Source organism: Notolabrus celidotus, unplaced genomic scaffold (genome assembly GCF_009762535.1).
Source record: "Notolabrus celidotus isolate fNotCel1 unplaced genomic scaffold, fNotCel1.pri scaffold_89A_arrow_ctg1, whole genome shotgun sequence".
Lineage (NCBI taxonomy): Eukaryota > Metazoa > Chordata > Actinopteri > Labriformes > Labridae > Notolabrus > Notolabrus celidotus.
In genome coordinates, this window is record NW_023260447.1 from 36,689 (window position 1) to 54,832 (window position 18,144).

The window sequence follows — 18,144 nt, forward strand, 5'->3', positions numbered from 1 at the left end:
TACCTGAATGTCCGGCCTCTGTTCCTTAAAGGACTCATGAGGGTCAGACAGCTGCTGATGAAGTCCCAGTTCAGTTTGTTTTAACTGTTGAGAGGTCATAATCTGTCCCTCCATCAGGGAGACATCCTAACTACATGAGGCTGGTCTCTGCTGTGAGATATGTCCTTCATGTCCTCTATCCCTCTCTCCAACTCAGTCTCAGCAGATGTGTGTCTAACATGAGTCTGGTCCTGCTGGAGGTTTCTGCCTGTTAAAGGAAGTTTGTCCTCTCCACTGTAACTAGCTAAATACTGCAAGGTGTAATGCTCATGGTGGATTAAGGTGGGGTCAGACTGAGTCTGATCTGGTCTTGGTGTTGGGTCTCTGTTCATAATTTAACATAGAGTGGTCTAGACCTGCTCTGTTTGTAAAGAGTCTTCAGATAACGTTTGTTGTGATTTGGTGCTTTATAAATAAAGATTGATTGATTGACTCAAACATCTAAACAATGTTTTATTTCTGCAGTTTTTATTACAGCATACGGTTAGTTGTCTTTATTTTCTAACTTCATAAATGACAGAACAAGTTGGTATTTTATTTTGAAAAACTCAAGAAGTGATTATTAAACACAATCTGACGTCTTATTTTGAAGGACCACAGGCCCTGATCGATCAATGAGTCAGTCAGTGTTCTGTGTCTGCAGGAGGTAACAAATTCATCCCTTCACCACACAGGATGATGTGGTGTGTGTGTGAGTGTGTGTGTGTGTATGTGTGTGTGTATGTGTGTGTGTATGAGTGTGAGTGTGTGTGTGTGTGTGTGTGTGTGTGTGTGAGTGTGAGTGTGTGTGTGTGTGTGTCTGTGTGTGTGAGTGTGTGTGTGTGTGTGGCACTTAATTCGACAGTTTGCCCACAGGAAAAAAAACGTATGAAAACTTCTAGGAAACTTATTCAGCTCGGTGTGATGTCATGAGGGAGGGGGGGGGGGGGGATCAGTTAATTCCAGTGAGTGAGCGTTTACCTAGAAAGTCACTGAGCTCCAGAGGAAAACATAGTAACCAGTTCATCACCAGAAAACCACCAAACTTTAAATTAATGTCACGAATAAGAAGTCTGAGGTTTAATCCTGGAGGGGAGCCAAACACCTCTTCTTACTAACTGTGTGTGAGCTTAAAGGCTGCAGTGAAAGCTTCTCTATCTTCTTCTTTAAACACGTGTTGCAGCACTTCAGACTGAGGTCAGCTGGTTTAGGTCGGAGTAGAGATCTTTAAGGACGATAACAGCTGACACGTTTCTCTTTAGTAACAGGCCGTTCAGATTTACAGATCCACCTCTGAACGTGTCTTTATATAATCACAGAGCTGTACAGTAAATTAAAAAGATATCCCACTGTCCCTTCCTTATCTCCTAATGTTCGAACGTCACGCAGATGATACTGTGCTCTATAGTCGTGTTAGACCACATGACCCTGACATCTCCATCGTCTTTTTGAAGAAGTACTTCAATCATACATGTTTTTAATCTTCCTCCAAATAAATTCAGTCAAAAGAGAAAAGATTTCCACGATCCAGAGCGGTCTGAATAAACACAATCAAGCATCGTCTGCATAATGCAGACACCCTCTCTACTTTGATAAAGCTTATAGTTGGAGCTGGATCAGGCTTGGACCAGGTCTTAGTTATGCTGCTATAGGCTTAGACTGACACACTGGGATCCTGTCTTTCCCTCTCTCTCCTCTCTCTGCCTGTCTCTCACTTTAACTCTTCCTGTCCCATTAAAGTTACTAACCATAGACCTTTCTGGAGTCCCTGAGCTCCCTTGTCTCGTAGGTTCCTCTGGATCTCTGCTGCTGTGGACGTGGTCCAGACTCCAGCTGCTACAACTACTACTATCCGTCTCCCCACTATCATCTCTCTCTCTCTTCATCTCCCTCTATCCCTCTCTCCAACACGGTCTCAGCAGATGTGTGTCTAACATGAGTCTGGTCCTGCTGGAGGTTTCTGCCTGTTAAAGGAAGTTTGTCCTTGCCACTGTAACTTGCTAAATGCTGCAAAGTGCTCTGCTCATGGTGGATTAAGATGAGATCAGACTGAGTCCTGTCTGGAAGAGGGGACTGGATCTGATCCGGTCTTGATGTTGGGTCTTTGTTAATAATAGAACATATATAAATAAAGATCGATTGATTGGTGGAAACTTTGAACCTTCCCTGAGGTTCTCTTTAAAGAACATCCTGTGATCTGGAACATGGAGGTCTCAGTCTAAGCCCTCTTTCCTGGAAACTGGTTCTTTGTTCTCTGGTGAAGATTTGTCATTTCCATCAGGACACTGTGACACCTGAAGAAGAAACTGATAGCTCTTTAAATTTCATCAACCAGAGAACCTCCAAGAACGATCATCATAATAATATTCAGTTTTATTCAGTTCTCTAGCGGAGCCTGTTCAGCTGTGTGTCGTGGAAAACTCGGGACTGAAGTCCGGAGTGTCAGAGAGTCCTGGAGCAGATCTTTCTGCTCTTAGTAATCAGGTTTCTACCTTTCAGTGATGATTCAGGTTTCAGGGTAAGCCTTGTGGTGATGTTTCCACCAGCAGTGACGATCAGGTCCGGGTCTCCTTCCTGCTCAGATGACATGTGTACTTTCAGCAGTCACACGTTTACCTCCAGCGCTCACAGTTCCACTGCTGTCGTGGCATCTCTGCCCACAGTGATCATTTCTTCCAGGACTGTGATGAGTCGACCTGCCGTGATTGAAAGTTGTGATCAACCCGCTGACATTCATTAATGTTGGGGAAGTTTACCTTCTTAATCCCATGGACACCAGTGTGCAGCTCTGACAGCTCTGCTGGTTTCAGACGCCAGAGCCTCGCTGGAGCGTGTTCAGCTGCAGGAGAGCTGCATCCATGATCCCTCAGCTCCCAATCACAGACTATAAAACACAGCAGTGATGTCACCTTGTGCTTTCTGAAGACGCTTTTTGAAGCCCAAAGATGGCGGATGTTGTATCAGAAACGCTGAGACCCACTAATGCATTACTCTGGCAGGACCTCCGAGTCTACAACAGTCTGAGTCTATAACAGTCTGAGTCTATAACAGTCTGAGTCTATAACAGTCTGAGTCTATAACAGTCTGAGTCTATAACAGTCAGAGTCTATAACAGTCTAAGTCTATAACAGTCTGAGTCTATAACAGTCTGAGTCTATAGCAGCATAACTATGAGTTGGTCCAAGCCTGATCCAGCTCTAACTATAAGCTTTATCACAAAGGAAAGTTTAGACGGGGATCAGGTGTCATCACGTCTCTGTAGGTCCAGGACCAACAAAGGTCCAGGGATAGTTTAGCCTAGCTTAGCACAAACACTGAAGAGGGGGGAACTAGGAAACCTTCTACACAGTAAGGACTCCCATGATGTCTGTTACATGATATTATTAAGGAGTTGAGACATCAGTCATGTGAAGGTGTCACCAGCCTACAGGACCTTTAGAAGGGGTTTTCTCCTAAGGGGGGTCTTCACAGCGTCAGACTGAGACTGAACAGCAGCAGCTTTGACCTATTTAAACTTTCCTAAAGGCGGGGCGCTGACGCAGTTTAGATTTGAATGAACATGTTTCTTTCCCACAGTGTGAGGAGGGATAAGAGCTCTTAGATTTACTATCAGACATGCATTTCAGAGAAGAGCTGATGCATTGTGGGAAATACTGCAACATTAAACATGAGCCATGGAGGAACTGAAACTAAAAGTTGTTGAAGGATGCAGAATGGTGAGGGGTGTGATTATAATATTTATATTGTTATATTTCAAATAGAGAATAAGCTTTAGTTTGATATTTAAGATGCAAATAAATCAGTAAAAAGAAAAACATGAGTCTGCTTTGACAAAGACCCAACATCAAGACCGGATCAGATCCAGTCCCCTCTTCCAGACAGGACTCAGTCTGATCTCATCTTAATCCACCATGAGCAGAGCACTTTGCAGCATTTAGCAAGTTACAGTGGCAAGGACAAACTTCCTTTAACAGGCAGAAACCTCCAGCAGGACCAGACTCATGTTAGACACACATCTGCTGAGACCGTGTTGGAGAGAGGGATAGAGGGAGATGAAGAGAGAGAGAGATGATAGTGGGGAGACGGATAGTAGTAGTTGTAGCAGCTGGAGTCTGGACCACGTCCACAGCAGCAGAGATCCAGAGGAACCTACGAGACAAGGGAGCTCAGGGACTCCAGAAAGGTCTATGGTTAGTAACTTTAATGGGACAGGAAGAGTTAAAGTGAGAGACAGGCAGAGAGAGGGAAAGACAGGATCCCAGTGTGTCAGTCTAAGCCTATAGCAGCATAACTAAGAGCTGCAGATAATGAATGGATGAAAGTTCTCCGGTGCATCAGACACCATTTGGGGAGAGAGGGTCTACGTGTGCACGAAGAGAACATGCTAACTCCTCACAGAGAGGACGCTGCCTGGACAGGAACCTTTACTCTGCTAACTGCATGCTACCATGAGTTCCTTAAAGAACCTACGATAGAACCATCCAAAAATCAAAGACTCGCTTCTATATGTTTACTACCATCCAAGGGCAACATCTGTGTGTGCATACAGGTGCATGCACATAAAGCTTGCATACAATCTGCACACACACACACACACACACACAAACACACAGAGAAGGTCTGCACAGTTGCATAAAGCTTAAATGAGGTTTCGTGCACTCTTTGAACCCCACACATGCACACATGGAGGATTTTACCGGCACTGGTTAACCTGAGATCAGCTCAGTTTGATCGCAGATGCACCAAGACTTCTACATAAATTTTGATGAACTGGTCTCCTTCCAGTGAAACCACTATGACCACTGTGGTAATGCGTAGGTGTGTGATGGATGGAAGTGAATGGAAACCTGACCAGGGAGTCTCCTGTGAGTGTGACTTTAGAGGTAGCAGAGACACTTTTAGAGGAAAGTGTCGTCGATTCTGCTGCTGAAAGCCCACAGACCACAGATAAGACAACCACACACACACACACACACACACACACACACACACACACACACACACACACACACACACACAGACGTATAGTGACACAGACAGGGATGGAGACAGCTGTATATAAGACCAGCAGGTCAGAGGAGAGTATCATAGATCTGAGCGTCTCCAGTCTTCCTCTAAGGACCATCTTTTCTTCTACCGTCGTACTTTAACCTGAAGTGGTCCAACATGTCTTCAAGCTGTGGTGCTGTGTGTCTGCTGGTCTTGCTGGGAGTTGTCTTTGCAATTGGGAATCCGATCCAACCTAACGATGAGGAGCTGAAGAACATCCACGAGTCCATCGTAAACGAGCTGGTGAGTTTGACCCTGGCGTCCCTCAGGGCACGGTTCTGGATCCTCTGGAACTGGTTTTCCTTCAGTTTAACTTCAGCTTGTCCTTCTTTTATTTTGAACGTGAGTTCTTTTGTGCTGTGCATGGGAATGTCTCACAGGACCACAGCTGTTAGTGCTCTATGCTAATGGATCTGCTGGAGGTGTTGACACTCCAGGCCTCTGTGACCCACTAAGACGGTTTCACATTAGATTAAAATCAGAGAATGCTTGGCAGTGATACACTTTCACTTTCATTCACATCTTTGAGCTTTATTATTTGTCCCACTTGTTGAATGCTGAGTTATTTATGCTCAGCTGAACAGAGCTGAACGTGTTGTGTGATGCATGCAGAGGTTGACAGAGACCAGCTGGTCTGTCTTTGGTCTGTTGGAGATATTTCTCATGTGGATATTTTTACTGAAGTTATTTTACAACCTCGACATGTAGGAACACTGTCTGTGTGATCTTTTGTTAAACCCCTGAGTGATTAGATCGTGGTGATCAATGAAAGCAAATCAATAACAAGAGAAGTCATTCATAGAAAAAAGATCTAGAATGTTCCTTTTTATTTAGACCGGGGGTTCCCAAACTTTTCGGCCCGTGGCCCCTCAAAGACTCTTGACCCCCACTGTCCCTCATAGTGATTCCATGTGTAGAACATGAGTCCCCCTATATGAGCTTGTGTCTGTTTCCTGTGCCGTTATGAATGAACTGCTCTGACTCAGCGTTGTGAGTTGTACTCGCGGGTTGGTTGGCCGTCTCTGGCGACCCGTACGTGGGGACATTTTCATTTATAAGGCTGTTCTTGGTCTGCTGCCTCACTCCCTCTGTGTCTTCAGCACACAGAACAGGACTGGGCTGTACTCACTGCGTTCCCAGGACTTCTTAATGCTCTCTGTCCCAAAAGCTGGAACAGAAACTGGGATAAGGGCTTTCAGGTGTTCTGCACCCTCAGACTGGAATTCATTGCAGAATGTCTTGAAACTGAAGGAGCTGGTGTCACTGAATGTTTTTAAAATCTAAAGTGAAAGACCTTGAAGTTGAATCTTTAGGATGTTTTCAGTGTACCTTGTAACAGCGGTCTCCTCGGTAACGGCTCTCTCTGAAACAAACGTTCTTGTGAAGTGTTCTTCGGTTCCCTGACTGTCTCGGCCAGGTCTCCCCTGAAAAAGACTTAGACCATCTTTGGGGGCACCAGACTCTCCTGAATTTATTTTGAATATGCTGAATGAGACGAATGATGTATCAATGCTGAGAAAGCCGGCGGCTGTCTTGGTCTTTGAGGGTTAAATGAAGCTTCAATAGATTAACTTAATAAACTAACACTAAACGAAGAGGTCATTTAGCAGCAGAGAAAGGAAGAAAACTCAGAACATTTTATATTTTCAAGGTTTTATTTCAAATTTAGCTTCTATTTTTCTCTCTATTTTTTTACTATAATGGGTAAAATGTAAAAATAAAAAACATTCTGGAAGTCATCTCACGACCCTCACTTTGGGTCCCCCTGATTTATACTGACAGTGAGCCTGTCAGGCTGAGGGTGAGCTGACTCTATATTAGAACAATAATAAAGTGAATAACATCAAATATCTCCATCAGATATGACACAGACACATCCTGCCTGTTAGTATAAAGTATAACATGAATATAAGATTTATTTATATCAGTGTGGAATAAACAGTCTTGATGTTTTTCACAGCAACAGGACTTTACTTTAAATTTTCATTCCTTACTTTGTCTCACGGTGAAGAATATCTTTCATTCTAATCTTAAATTAAATGTATATATTTGTATTATTTTAAACTCTCTTAATGTCCAGAAAGGTTGGACGTGAGGAACAATGTTTAAGTTCAACACATTCTTCCAAAGATGAGTCAGAGAGGGTTTGAATGTTTGACGACATCAGGCGTCAACACTTTTTAACTCGAACCCTCACCGTGTGTTTCAGGACCTGAAGAAGGCGGGGATCAGCCAACGTCCTCTCTTCAGTCCTGTCATCAACAGCATCAACACGCCCTGCCAGGTGAGCACACACACACACACACACACACACACACACACACACACACACACACACACACACACACACACACACACACACACACACACATGTTGCATGTTATATCCATGAGAAAATGATAAGAGGAGAGAGGATGGAGCTCAGAGGAACGCCGTCTCTAACGGTCAGTGTTTCCATCGAAGCCAACAATAGATTTAATATTTCATCATCATGTAAACTGAGACAGAAACAGTGAAGCATCACATCTTGCTCTTTAAAGTGAAGCAGCCCCGGGTTCAGTAGATCAGGGACGCATGGCGTCTGTAACGGGACGAGGCGTTCCCTCACATCAACAGTGAACGGGTTCAAGTTTAACCCCTGACGCTCTGATCCTTGAGGACTGACTCTGGTGTTCCTCCTCCACAGAGAAAAGAAGATGTCCAGCTCATGAACGTCACTCTGGACGTCTACCTGCGGATCTTCTCCAACATCTTGGAGCCCAGCAACAACCCCGAGACCCCAACCCTGCTGGCCCACGTGCCAAACCGGTCTCATGTGGAGCAGCAGCTGAGGAAGCTCCAGCAGAAGATGGAGGAGATGAAACAACGCCTGAACCACCAGAGCCACCACAACAGAGACGAGATGATCCACAGGCTGCAAAGGATAAAGGTGAGGAAGAGAACCCCTGTGTGTGGTCCTGATGGCCCCTGATCTGGAGCAGGTGTGTGGTCCTGACGGCCCCTGATCTGGAGCAGGTGTGTGGTCCTGACGGCCCCTGATCTGGAGCAGGTGTGTGAGCCTTATATAAAGTCCTGGGCGGCTCCGGTCCTGTGCTGACGCATCAGCTCACCTTCAGAGTTAGCGAGGAGCTCGTCTCTGTCACTTTGCCCTCTCTGTTTGGGTCTATAAGTAAACACTTAGTTTAAGTTGTGCCGGTCTTGACCCCCCGGTCTTGACACCCCGGTCTTGACCCCGGTCTTTTGGATTTATTTTAAGGTGTCTCTAGCAGCCCTTTAGTTTTGTTAATTTCCTGGGTCTCCCTCAGACCTCTGTCTGCAGTCAGGTGGTCTGCAGTCAGGTGGTCTGCAGTCAGGTGGTCTGCAGTAAGGTGGTCTGCAGTCAGGTGGTTAAGTCTCTCTTATAGTTGTAAAGCTTTGTTCAGGTTTTGGAGTCTCTCTGTTCAAACCTTCTTTATTCTGGTTTTCCCCGCTCCCTCTGATCGCTTGTGATTTTTGTGGTTACTCCTTTTAGAAGAACTTTAAGAATCCCTGTGGTCCACATCAGGTCCCACACCCCCTCATCCTGACACACAGCAAACAGTCACACACTTCAGGAGTTCATCTTCTTAGGGTGAACTCCTGATTGTGAGACGTTGAGAAGCAGAGATAAACGAGTGTTCAGAGAATCTTCAGAGAAAGTATTTCAAAGAAATAAATCCTTTAAAGATTAAAGTGTGTGAAGCTGTTCCTCGTGGGTTAATGATTGTGTCTCTGCGTGCAGGTGGACGACCCCGAGGTCCAGAAGAGGGCTCTGATTCAGTTCAGTGAGATCTACCGGGTGGCGTCTGTGATTGGCCGAAGATGTGGCCCCGCCCACGCCTCCTCTGCTGAATGATCCAGAGAATCAACAGTTCTGATTGAACGTGTTTGTTATCACTGAGTCATGTTTACACATCAGTCTAAGTCAGTCTTATACAGTTTCTGTTCATGATAATTTAATTTAATTTATGCTTAATTTAATTTAAGTTATTGTTGTGTTTGAATATGTTTGTTTGAATAAAAGGAGTCAGCATGGATTCACAGCTCTGGTTTGATTTGTTCACGTCGTTCTAACAGAGGAAACTAAAGAGGTTTTCACTTTCACAGAGAAGGAGAGAGTTTAAACAAAGCTTTAAACTTTCTTATGTTTTCACACTGAATATTTAATGTGTCTCACACTGAATGAAGATCTGTGGTTTGATAGTTATCTGGAGGCTGATCTAGAAAGCTTCATCAGGTCTGACGCTGTAGAGTCAGACTGTTACAGGTCTGACAAGAACTGTCTTAAAGATGACATATTCTGCTCTTTTTCATCAACATATCTTGGTCTAAGAGGTCCCCAAAACATGTCTTTAAAGTTTATGCTCATAAAAACACTTATAAATCAGATTCTGGTCTGCCTGTAAACCCCTCTTTTTCAGCCCTGCTCAGAACAGGCTGTTTTCTGTGTCTGTGCCTTTAAATGAGAATGAGCTCTCTGACCACGCCCCCTCAGGAAGTGGGTGTGGCCTCGGCCGTCCAGCACGTTGATCTAATGTTTACATGTTGGCTGAATATACACGGCTGCTCACAGACCCGCGTTACTTCAACCCTCTGAATCTGATCCAGAATCTGATCCTGACGGAGAGGCGCCTGCAGCAGGACCTTTCTGAACCATTGGTCACAGATTTAGTGTTTCTTGTTGTTTTATTTGTCAGCATGTCGACGTGTGTCTTGGTACACAGCTACCAACATGTAGCTATGTGGCTATGCTAACTAGCTCTAGCACTTTTCACTTTACACTGCAAACTTAAACGGCTGGTTTCAGCACACATTTACAGAAAGGTGGAGAAATCAGAACAGGGGCAGAATGGATTCTTTGACTGTTCAGGGGGTTTGTAGACAGGGACACAGATTTCAGGGAGAGAACCATTAAAAAGTCCATTCTGCATGATATGTCACCTTTAATATGACCTGGCATCCAGAACCTCTGCTAGGAATCTGAGAGTCCTGTTTGATCAGGATTTGTCCTTCAACTCCCTCATTCAGAAAGTATCAAGGTCGGACTTTTTTCACTTGGGCAATATTTCTAAGATCAGACACATCCGGTCTCAGAGCGACGCAGAAAAACGAGTCCATGCATTTGTTCCCTCCAGGTTAGATTACTGGGACTCCCTTTCAGGGGCGGATCTAGAAAATATTAATGGGGTGGCAAGAGGGGGGTGGTACATATTTGAGTGGTGGCATCATGGCAGACATCTTTGTGCTGGATGAATTTAAAAATGAATACTTTGGTCAAAGCTTGATATTTACAATGATTGTTCTGTTCTCTGGATGTCTTTTTGAGTTGATTGTCCACATATAACATGAGGGTGTAGTCCTGCTTTGGTATGGGGGCGCCCCACCCCCTCAACAGGACAACCCCCCTACCTAAAAATCCAGTTAACAGACTATTCAGTTTTAAGAAATGCCAAAACATATATATGTGACATGGGTAAAAACTGTATGAAGTATAAGATATACAAATAAAACAGAAGACTTTGTTCTGTTAGCTTGAGTTTGGTTCTGGTTCTGTTCTGTTTGCTTGAGTTTGGTTCTGGTTCTGTTTTCTTGAGTGTGGTTCTGGTTCTGTTTGCTTGAGTTTGGTTCTGGTTCTGTTCTGTTTTCTTGAGTCTGGTTCTGGTTCTGTTTGCTTGAGTCTGGTTCTGGTTCTGTTTGCTTGAGTTTGGTTCTGGTTCTGTTCTGTGGATATGTTTGCAGTTTTTTGTTAATTTGTACAATAAAAAAGTTTGAATAAAATACTAAAAAGTAAGAATGGTTTTGTAACTTTCCCCTCTTAATGTAATTTGTTGCTTTATTTATAAATAAAGATTGATGGATGAATTTAGCGTTACCTGGAGGCTGATATTAAAATGATGACAGGAAGAGAAACTGTGAAACTGAAAGCTAACACAGATGCAGATCAGCTAACGTGGGCTCCGAGGGGGCGGGACTGACTCTGCGAGGCCCTGCAGGGGGAAGGGGCCCTTTATAGAAACCAGAATGCTCCTCTGGTTTGTATTGTTCCACTCTAAGGTTGAGCTGTGGGAAGAAAAGTCAAACTGAAGACATCAAACTCAAATAAAGGATGAAGAGACGGAAACTTTACAAAGAAAGAAGAGACAGAGAGAAGAGACAGAAAGAAGAGACAGAAAGAAGAGACAGAAAGAAGAGACAGAAAGAAGAGACAGAGAGAAGAGACAGAAAGAAGAGACAGAGAGAAGAGACAGAAAGAAGAGACAGAAAGAAGAGACAGAAAGAAGAGACAGAAAGAAGAGACAGAAAGAAGAGACAGAAAGAAGAGACAGAGAGAAGAGACAGAGAGAAGAGACAGAAAGAAGAGACAGAAAGAAGAGACAGAGAGAAGAGACAGAAAGAAGAGACAGAAAGAAGAGACAGAAAGAAGAGACAGAAAGAAGAGACAGAGAGAAGAGACAGAGAGAAGAGACAGAAAGAAGAGACAGAAAGAAGAGACAGAGAGAAGAGACAGAAAGAAGAGACAGAGAGAAGAGACAGAAAGAAGAGACAGAGAGAAGAGACAGAGAGAAGAGACAGAGAGAAGAGACAGAAAGAAGAGACAGAGAGAAGAGACAGAAAGAAGAGACAGAGAGAAGAGACAGAAAGAAGAGACAGAAAGAAGAGACAGAAAGAAGAGACAGAGAGAAGAGACAGAAAGAAGAGACAGAAAGAAGAGACAGAAAGAAGAGACAGAGAGAAGAGACAGAAAGAAGAGACAGAAAGAAGAGACAGAAAGAAGAGACAGAGAGAAGAGACAGAAAGAAGAGACAGAAAGAAGAGACAGAAAGAAGAGACAGAAAGAAGAGACAGAAAGAAGAGACAGAGAGAAGAGACAGAAAGAAGAGACAGAGAGAAGAGACAGAGAGAAGAGACAGAAAGAAGAGACAGAGAGAAGAGACAGAAAGAAGAGACAGAGAGAAGAGACAGAGAGAAGAGACAGAAAGAAGAGACAGAAAGAAGAGACAGAGAGAAGAGACAGAGAGAAGAGACAGAGAGAAGAGACAGAAAGAAGAGACAGAAAGAAGAGACAGAGAGAAGAGACAGAAAGAAGAGACAGAGAGAAGAGACAGAGAGAAGAGACAGAAAGAAGAGACAGAGAGAAGAGACAGAGAGAAGAGACAGAAAGAAGAGACAGAGAGAAGAGACAGAGAGAAGAGACAGAAAGAAGAGACAGAGAGAAGAGACAGAAAGAAGAGACAGAAAGAAGAGACAGAAAGAAGAGACAGAAAGAAGAGACAGAAAGAAGAGACAGAAAGAAGAGACAGAGAGAAGAGACAGAAAGAAGAGACAGAAAGAAGAGACAGAGAGAAGAGACAGAAAGAAGGAGGTGAAGAACAGAAACTAGAAAATAATAATCAGGAGGTAAAGGAGGTGATATCAGGACAGAGAGAATAAACCAAACAAGAAACAATAGAAATAAAAGAAAGAAGGAAAGGCAAAGAATAAAAAAGAGTGAAGAAAGAAAAGAAAGAACTCCATAAATAAGAAAGAAAGGAAGAAAGGAAGAAAAGAGAGAAAGATTGACTGAATGAAAGAAAGACTTTTTTCACGTCTGTCTGGAATAACTGTTATGTCCTTTGGTGACATCACTCTGACATCATCGGTTCCCCAGCACCTAAACCAATCAGGTTGTGGGATTTCCCCTCACCTACTTATAATGCTTTAATATTCCTCTCTGACCACATCCATAAAGTCTGCTTCTTCTTCTTCTTCTTCTTCTTCTTCTTCTTCTTCTTCTTCTTCTTCTTCTTCTTCTTCTTCTTCTTCTTCTTCTTCTTCTTCTTCTTCTTCTTCTTCTTCTTCTTCTGTCCATTCATTAAATACAAACACAGTTTATGACTTCACTTTTGTGGTGACAGGGCTTACTCCATTACTGCCCCCTCCCTCTGGAACTCCCTCCCCAAACACATACCTGACTCCACTGACCCACAAACATTCAGATCCCAGCTCCAGACCCCCCTCCTCAGAACTGCTGTAACAGTTCATGTGTTTGTGTTGTGTTTGTGTTGTGTTTGTTTATTGTATCTCTCATTGTGTGCTATTTGAGTTTTCTGAAAAGTGCTTTATAAATAAACATTATGACTTTACCTTCCCTCACAGTTATATTAGATATTCTAGATTAGTCCTTAGATAAACCTCTGTGTCTTTAGTGGTAGTCTTTAAGAGACCTGATAGTATTTAAACCACAGGTTAGACTCAGGTGTCTGGTCTGCCGGGTCGAGGGGTTTCCCCTCCAGAGAGCGGGACTTTTCTGAGTGTGAGCAGAGAGACGGTGACGTGAGCCGCACTAAAGGTCTGACCTGCTCCAAAGTTTAGAAAAGGTGAATCATCTGCAGAGGATTGGAAAACTCCAGTGTGTGTTCTTCCCTTGAGTCAGTCTGTAGTCCCCCGTTAAAAACCCTTGGAGCTAAAATCCACTACTCAAATCAACATGATCTCATCCAACAGAAACATCAGCTGAGGAGACGCCATGCTCTGACGAGGTTCAGGCACAAATTCAGCCACTCAGCAGCATACCTCTACAGTCCTCCTGATCCTGACTCGCCCGAGAGGATCCGTTCAGTCACACGTCACAATTCAGACGTGCAAAAAGGTTGAAGCTGTTTTATTCAAGCAGCAGCACGAGTTCAGAGAAGAACTCCATGTCAGTTTAGTTCCTGCTGCCTCCTTTAAGGTACATGGAGGCGTACATTAAAGCTCATAGAAGAGTAACGTCTGTGACACAGGGGAGTTACCTGTCCGTAAGAGAAGTTCTAAAAGTGTGGAAGTGAAGTTGGTCTAAAACTTAAAAGATAGAGTTTCTAAAGTCTGATGAATGTGTCGTACTTCTTTCTATCAGTCAGAGCTCTCAGGGTGAGGCACAGAGGCCCACAGAGACCACAAACAAGCTCTGTTTACAACCACCATCAGACTCCATCTCTGAAGTCACACCTCTGGAAGGTGAGGTGTTCAGACTTTTTAAAATACGTCTTCAGCAGAAATTCAGAAGAAACACATTCATGCCAACAACAGAGGACAGAGAGGGCTCCAGATTCCAATAAACCTCCACTCTCTCAGCGGTGAACCCTCTTCCTGTTGTTACTCTGAGACGGGGATATCCAGGTAGATCTTCTATCTGCTGCCTTTCTCTTCTTCTCTCTACTTCCTGCTGAGCTCAGCTCAGAGCTCACTTTCTCTTTTCACTGCAGCTGAAAGAAGGAGGTCAAAGGTCAGAGGACGGTTTGACTGTTTTAAAGTTTAAACTGTGAGATAAACATTTAACTCTTCCTGTCCCATTAAAGTTACTAACCATAGGCCGAGCTGGAGTCCCTGAGCTCCCTTGTCCCGTAGGTTCATCTGGATCTCTGCTGCTGTAGATTCATTTTTTGGGGTCTGTTATTCATCCTTTCTTTCTTTCTTTCTTTCTTTCTTTCTTTCTTTCTTTCTTTCTTTCTTTCTTTCTTTCTTTCTTTCTTTCTTTCTTTCTTTCTTTCTTTCTTTCTTTCTTTCTTTCTGTAACTTTGAATAACCCTTCTTCTCTGAAGCACAGAAACCCTCAGGACTCACTTTCTTTTCTGTTTCCTGGAATCGAGCTGGTACAGGTGTTTCCCTCATCATGTAACCTGGGCTGGTACCTACAGAGCTCATGCTGCACAGGAACTCACTTCTATTTCTCTTCAGACGAGTATCTCACCTCGTTTGAGTGTGAGTAAAAATAGCCGTGCATGAAACTGACAAGAAGAGCCTTGTATTCTGTTTCCTTTAAGCTACAGGAGGAGAGGATGCTCACTCATTGTTCTCTAGAAACCTCTCACACCCAGCCTGAGGGTCTCTGCTTCCGTTTGCTCTGTCAGCCTCTGCTCTTACATTAAACATAAATCCAGGTCTGATACACGTGAAGAGGAAGGGGTGCAAACCCTTCCAAAAACATGAGGTCAGGCGGATGGTTTGATGGTTTGATGGTTTGTAATTGATTAAAACTTTAACTTTAACATTTGATTTTATGAAAATGAGACACTTTAAATTTGATGAAAGCAAAATGTTTCAAAAATCTCAGACGGACTCGTTCCTGTTCACCAGCGTCTTTAACAACCCTCCATAAACGCTGGTGAACCCAGGAGACCAGGTTCTGGACTTTAAAGTGACATGTAGTCCCAGTCTTGTCTGATAGAGGATTTCAGCTGTTCCACAGTTCAGGGTCTCCTTCATGATGCTCCAAATGTTTTCAAAGGGGGACGAGTCAGGACTGCAGCCAGGCCGGTTCAGGACCCGGACTCTTCTCCTACAGAGCCATGCTGTTGTAGTCCATGCAGAATGTGGTTCTCTGATGATCCCCATACCATCAGGGACGCTGGCTTTGACCTTTAGAGCGGAGGACACAGAGTCCAGGATTTCATCAGACCACAGGACAGCTTTCCCCTCAGTCCATCTTAGACCGGCTCAGGTCCAGAGAAGTCTCTGTGGTTCTGGATCAGGTTTATATATGGTTTCCTCTTTGCATGGTTCAGTTTTAACCTGACTGTTTAATGCAGTGACTTCCACTACAGAGTCATGTCTGTGTTTAATGCAGTGACTTCCACTACAGAGTCATGTCTGTGTTTAATGCAGTGACTTCCACTACAGAGTCATGTCTGTGTTTATAATGCAGTGACTTCCACTACAGAGTCATGTCTGTGTTTAATGCAGTGACTTCCACTACAGAGTCATGTCTGTTATTAAAGCAGTGACTTCCACTACAGAGTCATGTCTGTGTTTAATGCAGTGACTTCCACTGCAGAGTCATGTCTGTTATTAAAGCAGTGACTTCCACTACAGAGTCATGTCTGTGTTTAATGCAGTGACTTCCACTACAGAGTCATGTCTGTTTTTAATGCAGTGACTTCCACTACAGAGTCATGTCTGTGTTTAATGCAGTGACTTCCACTGCAGAGTCATGTCTGTTATTAATGCAGTGACTTCCACTACAGAGTCATGTCTGTGTTTAATGCAGTGACTTCCACTACAGAGTCATGTCTGTTATTAAAGCAGTGACTTCCACTACAGAGTCAAGTCTGTGTTTAATGCAGTGACTTCCACTACAGAGTCATGTCTGTTTTTAATGCAGTGACTTCCACTACAGTCATGTCTGTTTTTAATGCAGTGACTTCCACTACAGAGTCATGTCTGTGTTTAATGCAGTGACTTCCACTACAGAGTCATGTCTGTGTTTAATGCAGTGACTTCCACTACAGAGTCATGTCTGTTTTTAATGCAGTGACTTCCACTACAGAGTCATGTCTGTTATTAAAGCAGTGACTTCCACTACAGAGTCATGTCTGTGTTTAATGCAGTGACTTCCACTACAGAGTCATGTCTGTGTTTAATGCAGTGACTTCCACTACAGAGTCATGTCTGTGTTTAATGCAGTGACCTCCACTACAGAGTCATGTCTGTGTTTAATGCAGTGACTTCCACTACAGAGTCATGTCTGTGTTTAATGCAGTGACTTCCACTACAGAGTCATGTCTGTTTTTAATGCAGTGACTTCCACTACAGAGTCATGTCTGTGTTTAATGCAGTGACTTCCACTACAGAGTCATGTCTGTTTTTAATGCAGTGACTTCCACTACAGAGTCATGTCAGTGTTTAATGCAGTGACCTCCACTACAGAGTCATGTCTGTGTTTAATGCAGTGACCTCCACTACAGAGTCATGTCTGTGTTTAATGCAGTGACTTCCACTACAGAGTCATGTTTTAATGCAGTGACTTCCACTACAGAGTCATGTCTGTGTTTAATGCAGTGACTTCCACTACAGAGTCATGTTTTAATGCAGTGACCTCCACTACAGAGTCATGTCTGTGTTTAATGCAGTGACCTCCACTACAGAGTCATGTTTTAATGCAGTGACCTCCACTACAGAGTCATGTCAGTGTTTAATGCAGTGACTTCCACTACAGAGTCATGTCAGTGTTTAATGCAGTGACCTCCACTACAGAGTCATGTCTGTATTTAATGCAGTGACCTCCACTACAGAGTCATGTTTTAATGCAGTGACCTCCACTACAGAGTCATGTTTTGATGCAGTGACTTCCACTACAGAGTCATGTTTTAATGCAGTGACTTCCACTACAGAGTCATGTTTTAATGCAGTGACTTCCACTACAGAGTCATGTTTTAATGCAGTGACTTCCACTACAGAGTCATGTTTTGATGCAGTGACTTCCACTACAGAGTCATGTCTGTGTTTAATGCAGTGACCTCCACTACAGAGTCATGTCTGTGTTTAATGCAGTGACTTCCACTACAGAGTCATGTCTGTTTTTAATGCAGTGACTTCCACTACAGAGTCATGTCTGTGTTTAATGCAGTGACCTCCACTACAGAGTCATGTCTGTGTTTAATGCAGTGACTTCCACTACAGAGTCATGTCTGTTTTTAATACAGTGACTTCCACTACAGAGTCATGTCTGTTTATAATGCAGTGACTTCCACTACAGAGTCATGTTTTAATGCAGTGACTTCCACTACAGAGTCATGTCTGTGTTTTTTGGTTTTGAAGATGTTCCTCCAGGTGATTTTTTTAAATGATCATATCTTCATGAATCATGTCTCAGTTTGGATGTTTGACATGTTGTCTCATTAAAGATGAGTTTAAACCATCAGACTGTCCTTCAGCAGCTCCAGTCTGGTCAGAGTGAGCTGAAGATGAACCCCTCAGAGGTAACTGAAGGGTAAACGATGACTCTGTGGTATTCATTTTATCTATAGCTGATTTTGCATGATGCATGCGTGACCCACAATCAGAAACTCCAACGGTTCCAGATAAAAGCATGGGTGGCATATATCATGGAGGGTTTGCAGCAGTTTCCACTTTAGCTCTGGATCTAACCACTTCTGACGAAGCCTTCTTTACCCAGAACCCTTTCCATCATGAGCTCACCTGAGCCTCCCTGCACACACATCAGTTGTTTGAGAACAGGGCCTGAGCTAAGAAACATTAAGACTTCATGCATGAGCAGTAAAGTGATGAAATGATCAGATGCACAGTTGGTATAAATGTCTG

General features: G+C 43.5%; 1 protein-coding gene across 2 annotated transcripts; it reads left to right on the forward strand.

Annotated features, from left to right (window-relative positions):
* Positions 1 to 5,062: 5,062 nt before the first annotated feature.
* On the forward strand, positions 5,063 to 9,103 carry LOC117809946 (interferon gamma 1-like). Of its 2 annotated transcripts, XM_034679454.1 has the most exons (4): positions 5,063 to 5,310; positions 7,277 to 7,351; positions 7,754 to 7,996; positions 8,828 to 9,103. In XM_034679454.1, the coding sequence occupies exons 1-4, from the start codon at positions 5,185 to 5,187 to the stop codon at positions 8,939 to 8,941; spliced, it is 558 nt and encodes a 185-aa protein (XP_034535345.1). In that variant the 5' UTR covers positions 5,063 to 5,184; the 3' UTR covers positions 8,942 to 9,103. The 2 variants fall into 2 exon arrangements, 1 of the variants encoding a protein (XP_034535345.1); XR_004630647.1 differs by lacking the exons at positions 5,063 to 5,310; positions 7,277 to 7,351; positions 7,754 to 7,996 and adding exons at positions 8,171 to 8,450; positions 8,579 to 8,744 and having other exon boundaries at positions 8,828 to 8,944.
* Positions 9,104 to 18,144: the final 9,041 nt, after the last annotated feature.